This window comes from Pteronotus mesoamericanus, unplaced genomic scaffold (assembly GCF_021234165.1).
Source record: "Pteronotus mesoamericanus isolate MK-2021 breed Mesoamerican mustached bat unplaced genomic scaffold, CSHL_Meso_final contig_538, whole genome shotgun sequence".
NCBI classification, from domain to species: domain Eukaryota; kingdom Metazoa; phylum Chordata; class Mammalia; order Chiroptera; family Mormoopidae; genus Pteronotus; species Pteronotus mesoamericanus.
This window is the reverse complement of record NW_026555197.1, coordinates 207,669-215,742: the sequence shown is the minus strand read 5'-3', so window position 1 is coordinate 215,742 and position 8,074 is coordinate 207,669. Positions and strand designations below refer to the sequence as shown.

At 57.4% G+C, this 8,074-nt stretch overlaps 1 protein-coding gene across 1 annotated transcript in view; it reads right to left on the bottom strand.

The window, feature by feature from the left end:
- Nucleotides 1-3,615: 3,615 nt before the first annotated feature.
- Nucleotides 3,616-8,074, bottom strand: part of GRIK5 (glutamate ionotropic receptor kainate type subunit 5) — a 51,656-nt gene continuing 47,197 nt past the window's right edge. Inside the window, exon 20 of the mRNA XM_054579510.1 lies at nt 3,616-4,562. Within this exon, the coding sequence (XP_054435485.1) occupies nt 4,134-4,562 (429 nt within the window). The 3' untranslated portion in view covers nt 3,616-4,133. The remainder of the gene's footprint in view (nt 4,563-8,074) is intronic.

Sequence of the window (8,074 nt, the reverse complement as noted above, 5' to 3'; positions counted from 1 at the left end):
GGATGCTGGTCAGCGCGGGGAGCTGGAGAGGGCACAGGAGGGAAGGAAGACCCCACAATGAAGAGGGGCGCTGCAGAGGGAGAGGAGTCCTGAGGCCCCCGCACTGTGTGTGTCTCCCCTACCCAGAGCCATGGCAGAGTCACCCAATGAGACATAATCACAGTCAGAAGACCACACTTAGCATCCTATACACAATGGTCACTCAGGCAGCTCCGACTCTGGGGACGGACACACACACACACACACACACCCCACTCTATCACACCCCACCACAATTTCACAATCACACGCACACCACACTACCCCACCAGACAACCCTAAGTGAGGCTTGCAAACACATAGAAATGGAATGCATAAAACACATACCTTACACACCCCATCACGCCACAACAGAATCACAGTCACAAAGTGCCATGTAGATTAACACTCACCCTGAGAACACTACATCCAAGACACGCACGTCACGCACTCTACCATACCTGGCCTTGTTCCATCTCACGCAGAGACCCAAAACTGTGCAACCCATGGAGCTAAGAACCAACACACATCTACACTCAGCACCATTGCACACCACAAGCCTCATGCCGCCTCCACACACCGCAGGGCACTTTGTGGACTCTGATGCATGAGCACACAATATACAGACTTTGGACATGGGCAAAGGCCCACAGGGCAAAATTGACAAATTATGATTGCTAATTGTTAATGACAGACAAAAAGGTGCTCATGGACTCACACGTGGCACAGAAATTCACAGAAACATCACACAATGCCATCCCACACACTCCCATGCTGTACACATCAGCTATTGGGGTGCTATTACATACACCTTTGTTGTACCTCCAAACATACCCCAATACCCCCACCTATATGCCACACACACCCCATCTTCTTATGTGTATGCACATAGACACAGCCAGCACCCGCACCCCAGGCTGACCACATACACACAACATTCCACCAGCCACACACTGGAACCCGAGGAGTCATGGTCTTCCACCCCACACCTTTGCTCTATGAGGAACATTCCAGACTCTCCCTCGGGAGCGTAGAAAGAGCAAAGAGCAAGAGAGAACCTGTCCCTGTAGCTTTCTCAGAATGCGGGTCTCCTCTGCACTTATGGGAGAGGTCGTCGGGGGTGGGGTGGACACAGGCAAGGGGCACGGTGTGAGCTTGGTGTATGGGTGATGGGTGGGGAAGGTTAGGGACCTGGTCAGGGAAACATCTGAAAGCTGGAGGCCAGAGTGAGAGACACAGGAACTGAGACAGAGATTCAGAGCCACGGAGAGATGGGCATGGACAGGGAGACAGGGCCAGAGAGTAGAAGGAGGCAGGGGATCAGTTCTTTGGTTTCCCCCAGCACCCAGAACCTCAGCCCAATCCTGTACTCTGACCCATCCCCTTCCCTCTCTGCTGTCCCTGTTGCCATGGTAACAGGAAGGCCAAATATGCAGCAAAGGAGGCTGGGCCTGCAGACCTGGCCTGTCTCCATGGAGACTGGGGAAGAGGGGAGAACCACATCTTCTAAACCAGGTGGTTTGCCCCAAGACCCCTCTCCCCAACTCTACCCCCTTCCAGGCGGAGGGAGGGAGGGCCTGTCAACATATCCCTTCCCTCTCCTGGCACCTGTGCCTGCAGAGGTGAGCCTGGACCATGAGGATGGGGACTGAGGCACAGAGAGGCCTGGGGGGGGGGGGTCTGGATCTCAGGAGACTCTAAGCTCTCTCCTCCTGCTCTCCAGCTGAGCTCAGAAAGACCTTGGTCCCCCACACCCTACCCTGAACATGCACTCCCCCCCTCAGACACAAGCCTGGTGAGACTGATGACTGTGCATCGTGCTCCCAGCAAGAGGCTCTGCGGAAGCTGGGGGAGACTGAAGAAGGTCACAGGGATGGACAGTGACAGGGGAACTCAGCACGAGAGACAGAGAGACACATAAGAGCAGAAATGGATACACAGTCCAGAACCAGGAGGAGGCAGACACAGATGGACAGAGAGAGAGAGACAGGCAAAACACAAAGAACAAATGAAGGGAGACAGAGAAACAGAGGTACTCAGTGAAGGTGACAGGGATACAGATAGCCAGGCAGAGACATGTTCAGCAAACTGGAGAGACTCAGAGAGAAAGTCTGGGGAGAGACTCAGAGCAGAAATGGGGAAGGGGAGACTCAGAAATGGGGAGAAATCCCAGGGAAGATCAGCAGTGTGACATTGGGACCGAGACGGGGAGAGACCAAAATGTCTGCAATTATATTCTAGTCACTCAGCAGACTGACAGTATGGCCAAGGACAGAGACATCCATTTGAGTTTGTAAAAGAGAGGTGGAGACAAGGGACACTGAGACAGACACAAGCTCACCCCCACACCTATCCCTGAGGGGCACACACATGGCAAGTGTCTGAGACACAGAAGGGGCTGGATGGAGATTGGGGGTGCTGTGTGACGGGCAGGTCTCCTGGGGTGTGGCGCACCCAAAGACCATCGAGTCAGGCAGGCCCTGCAGGGAAGACCGGGCAATGCAGTGGCCAGGCCGGTGCTGAACGGACAGCTCCCTGCTCTGGGCCACGGGCCACAGGGGCTGACCCAGCTTCTCTTCCCGGTGCAGCCAGTTTGGCTTTGCTCACCGCTCCAGCCCCCTCCCATCACTGTCTAGTTTTCTGTGGCTTCCTGTCTCTCACCTGTCTGCTCCGCCCCACTCCCTGCTTTTCTCAGCCCTAACTCCCAGGTGTCTTACCTTTCCCGCTTTATGTTTCTCCCTCTGCCCCTTTCTCTTGTGCACTTCTCTATTCTATCTCATCCTTTCCCCTCATAACCACACACTCCCTCGGTCTCTCCCCCTCTTTGCCCTTCACTCCCTTTCCTTCTCTCTCTCTGCCCTCCCTCATTGTCTCTCACCCATCTCGGTCTCTTCCTGCTCTGCGTCTCTCCCCACCTCTCCATCTCTCCCTCTCTCCTCGGCCTCGTTTTGGCTCTCACTGTGTGACCTTCACTCGTCCTTTCTCAGCTGCGGTTTCCACAGAAACCTCCAGCAGGCTAGGGGGAGGCCAGGACAGAAAGCAGACCCACCCTTCTCCCTCTCTACAGTGATTTCTCGCTTCCTCTCTTAGGGGCTGGGGAGGTAGATTTTCAGCAGAAAGGCAGGGTCGCAGTCACAGACATTCGAAGATGACCTCATGGATGTACGTACACACACATATGCACTTGATTACAAAGTCGCCAAATCACCCCTGCCCAGGCACACACTTGCCACCACACAGGCCACCCAGGCACCGCCACACTAAACGGTTCACTCGTCCTCCCCACTCCAGCCCCGTCTGGCTTCTGTCTTTCTGTGTCTGTGTTTCCTGGTGTCTCCGCCTCTTCAGATGCCGGCACCTCTCTCCATCTGTCTCAGGGTCTTTGTCGCAGCCTCCTTCTGTCCTGAGAGAAGGTCGGTGGAGAGGGGCCAGCCTCCGCGACCTGGGCTGGCCTGCTGGTCGTGGGCAGGGCCGAGGGTGGTGAGTGCGAAAGTGACCATCCAGTCTGGGGTTCTCAGCAGACTCCCTGCGGGGTCCATGCTTTTAATGCCCTCACACCCCCAGGAAATAAGATTGGGGTATCCCGTTTGGGGGTTTTGTTCTCTTTTTTTTATTCCAACGGGACTGGGGTGTGTCAGGGGGAGGTCTCATAGAAATTCCGAAGTTTCTCCCCCCAAAAAAGAGAGAAAAAAGAGGCGAGGGGCGCCAGGGGACACCCATCTGCCCAGAGGCCCTCCTCCAGAAGTGGGGAGCTGTGTCAATTCTTGGGAGCCTGAGCAGCCCCAGGATGGGGTTCTCCCAGCGGACTGCTCTCCGCTCCCGGGAAGAGCCCCGTAGTCCCCGGCCCCTGGAAGCCCCGGTTCCTGCGCTCCTCCCATCCGCAGGGGGGGCAGCGAGCGCGGTCCGCGGCACCCTCTGGCGAATCCACTAGGGGGCGCAGGCAGGCTCCAGAGCCGAGCCTCAGACTTCATCAGGAATCCAAGGCAAAATCTTGGCGTCCGGCCCGCCGCGGCGCAAGTCCTGTCTCTTGCTCGCTGTGGAGGCGGGGACGGCCGGGGGTCCGGGGTGGCCCGTCCCTGCGGCCAGTCCACATGCCTGTCCGGCCTCGCCCGTGGTCACTCGTGCTCAGCGAGCTCTCGGGGGCCGGGAGGGCCGGGCCGCGGCCGGGGAGGACTGGTGGCCTCGGCGGGGGCGCCCAGTCCACGCGGGGGCGCGCCGGCCCCAGAGGTCCGCAGCGCCTGGATGCGCCGGCACTCCTGGCAGACACGCACGTGGGTGCAGGGGGTAGAGGTGAGGGGCCGGGACACTCCAGGCGGCCCCGGGTCATCCAGGAGGCGCTGGGGACCCCCGTGCGCGCCGCCCGAGTCCCCGCCGGCGCCGGCCGAGTAGAGCTTGCCGTTGCTGAGGCGCATCTCGCGGACGGCGCGCAGCGACAGCAGGGCCCGGCTCGGGCCCCCCGGGCGCCGGCGCCGGCGGGAGCGCGACGTCTTGCGGCAGGACACCGCGTGCCGCAGCTCCTGCAGCATCTCCTGGCACACGGACACCTGCGGGCAGCGAGCGGGGGTTACCTCGCCGGCCCGGGAGATTCCCCGTCATCCCCTCGCCTGGCTCGTGTTGGTCTCTCATCTCCCCCACCCCAGTTTTTCCCCTCTCCCCCCCCCCCCCGCCTTTCCCCGCCCTTCTCCACACCCCCTGCTCTACCTGCCCCGCCTCCCTTCTCCTCTGCCCCCACCCATCCTTTCGCCTTTCTCTCGCCTCCCGGTTCTTTTGCCTCCCGTCCTCTTCCTGCCTCACCTCTCCACTTCTCAGCGCCTGTCTCTCCCCTGTCTGTTATTACGTGGCTTTCTTCCTGAACCTGCCCTTCGCTCTCCCTTCTCTTGTCTTTTCACTCTAAATTTTCTGACTGTCTATAGTCTCTCCCCTCCTGTGTATTTTCCATCTCCTGCCTCTGATCCATGCAGTCGTTATTGGGGGACATATTTGTTTAGCACCTTCTGTGTGCCAGGCACTGTTCTGGGCCCTGAGGATACAGCAGGGAACCAAACAGGAGGTTATATTACAGTGCCTGGAAGCAAAAACAAAACCACCCACCACACAGATGTGCAAATGCAGGTAGTAGGGGAGCTTGTGAGGAGTGCTTTGTGGAGAAAGAAAATCCTCCAGGCAGGTGGGACATGCGGGCGGACGGAAAGTGATGCTGAATTTCAATAAGGGATAGTTGGGGAAAACTCAGGGAGAAGACGACCTTCCAGTGCCCCGTGGAGCCGAGGTGGCAGCAGGCAGACAGCTCCGCAGGACCAAGGTGCTGAGGCAGGGGTGCTGAGGCGCGCTCAGGGACCATGAGAAAGGGGGAGAAGGGGATAAGGTCAGAGGAGCAGCCGGGGCCAGCTCATGGGAGGCCAGAGGACACCGTAAGGATTTGGCTTTTGCTCTGAGTCAGACGGCAGCCAGTGGAGAGTGTAAAGCAGGGGATCCTTGCTCTCACAGAACCTCACCCTGGAACTGTGTTGAGAACAGACTGTAGGGAGGCCAAGGGCGAGAGCAGGGAGACGCTGAGGGCGCTAAGGCGGTCAGAAGGGGTTGGATCCTGGGTATAGTGTTTTAAAGGTAGTGTCAACAGGATTTACCAAGAGAGCAGACAGAGAGTGTGAGAGAGGGAGGAGCGAAGGGTGACTCCCCGTAATTTGGCCTGAGCAGCCAGAATGATGGTGTTGCCTGATGGGCGAGCAGGAGCTCCGTGTGGACACCTGCGCTACCTGTCAGACATCCATGTGGAGATGTCGAGTACTGAGCTGCATTTCCAAACCCTGGGTTTGGGGAGAGGTCCTGTGAGGTACACATTCGGGGGCTATGCTAGGCAGCCTCCAAGATCTCTCTTCAGGTACTCCCACCCTTGTGTAAGTCCCTCTGCCCTTGGATCAGAGATGCTGTATGACCAACACCAAGTGCATACAGGCCAGCTGACACGTTGGCCTCCACCTGGCTCACTCTTGATTTCTCAATCAGGGAAGTCGGCTGGCATGGCAGGGACACACACACGGCCTTGCGGAGAAGTCCCTGTGCCAGGTACTGAGGCCTCCTGCCAGCTGCCATGTGAATGAGTGTATGAACCATGTTCTTTATATTCTGTATCTTAGGATGTTTTGACATCTTTAAAATTTTGCTGACCAGGGATAGATTGCCCCTTCCAGGGGGAGCCAATTCTTAGAGACAGCAAAGGGCTAAGGGCCCACCTTCCATATGCAAACCAACCAATCCCAAGTCTACACCCCAACCACCACCTTCATCCACGTCTCTCACATGCCAAGCTGCCTAAATCACCTGGGGCCTGGTACCAGGCAACTAGAGACCACTCCTCTGACCCAGAGCCTATTGAAGCCTATTGACATTACCCAACTAGCCAGTGGTAAGCTGCTTCCCCTACCCTGCCTTGTCTTTCCTGCAGAAACTCCCATAAAGGCTCTGGCCTAGGCTTCCCCCCTCGCTCCTTCTGCTCCTGCCCAAACCTGGTGTTTCCCCCACGTGGCCCTGTGTGGCATGGCAGCCCCTCCTCTTGGGAAACGTAAGTAATAAATTCTTTCAGTGGCATTGGTCTCTCCGTGTCATCACTCGGCCACCTCCGTAAATTAAAATCCCACAGGAACACGCTGAGACAGTGAGCCATTCTAGAAGTGGCTCCTCCAGCCCCAGTTGAGCCTTCAGCCGACATCATGACCATGACCTTGCCAGAGACACTGGGCAGCCAGAACTGCCCAGCTAAGCTGTTCCCAGATTCCTGACCCACAGAAACTGTGAGCTGATATGTTTGCTGTTTTAAACTGCTAAATGTGGAGACAATTAATCACATGGCACTAGACAACCAGTACAGAAGCCCTCAGCATAGAGATGGTCTTACAAACCATGTGGCTGGGATGGGATCACCAAGGAGAGGAGAGAGAATTCCAGGTTGGAGCACAAGAGTCCCCACGAAGCAGTGGCCAGGGAGGGAGGCGGAAAATGAGGCGGGCATGGGGAAGAGTGAGTTTTGGAGACAGAATGATGGGCAGAGGTGAAGTCTATCACCACCTCACGTGATGAAGCCCGAGTCTCAGGCACTGGATTTTGGACATGGAGGTCACTGGTGACAAGAGTGGCTTCAGTAGAGAGGTGGGGACAGCAGCTGGACTGGAGTGTATCCAAGAGTGAATGGGAGGAGAGGAAATAGGAACAACAAGGCTGTCAGGGAAGCAGGGCGATGGGGTGGTGTCTGGGAGGGGAAAGGGGGTTGAGAGAAGTTTTTGAACATGGGAGAAACGACAGCACATTTGTATGCTGCCGGCCCTGATCCAGTAAAGAGAGGACACTGGCAGTGTGGCAGCAAGGAGAGCGCTACCGAGGGACGTCCTGGGGAAGGCGAGAGTAGGGGAGATGGGGCCAGGTGGAGGTGCCTTAGCTGGGCGCCTGTGCCTTCATGGAGTAAGCACCAGGGTGAGTGGAGAAAGCAGGAGGCAGCTAGACGTGGAGGTGGAGCTCTGCACGCTCTCCTGACTCCTGCTTTTCTCAGGGGAGTAGAAGTAAGGTCATTAGCTAAAAGTGAGGAGCGGAAGGAGGGGTTGGGGGCTGCCAGTGAGAGGGGAAGGTGGGAGCCATGTAGGAGTGCAGAGGCACGGATGGGTCTGGCAGGAGGAGCAGGTCAGGCTGGGTAGCACTGGAGGCCTTAACATAGCGTGAGACCGGATGGCAAGTCTGTTGCTTCTAGTCTCGTTCCGCTGCATGTTCATCGCCTCTTCTCGTTTTTTCTTGCTTTACCACCCCTGCCTCTCCCCACACCCTTCCCATTCTTTCCCCTGGCATCTTTGTCTTGGCCTCTGTCCTCCTCATGTCCATGGATTCTCCTCCCAATCTGTCTGCTCTCTCTCTTCAGCCTCCTCTGCCCCTGGTCTCTCCCAGCCGCCCTCATCTCCCTGGCTCCCTGGCCCCTCCTCGCCGCCTGCTCTCCTCTCATAAGGCCCCCGGCGCCACAGTCTTCATGCCCCTCCACCCCTGGGGTCCCACTGCTCCTCCCATACCCTGTGCC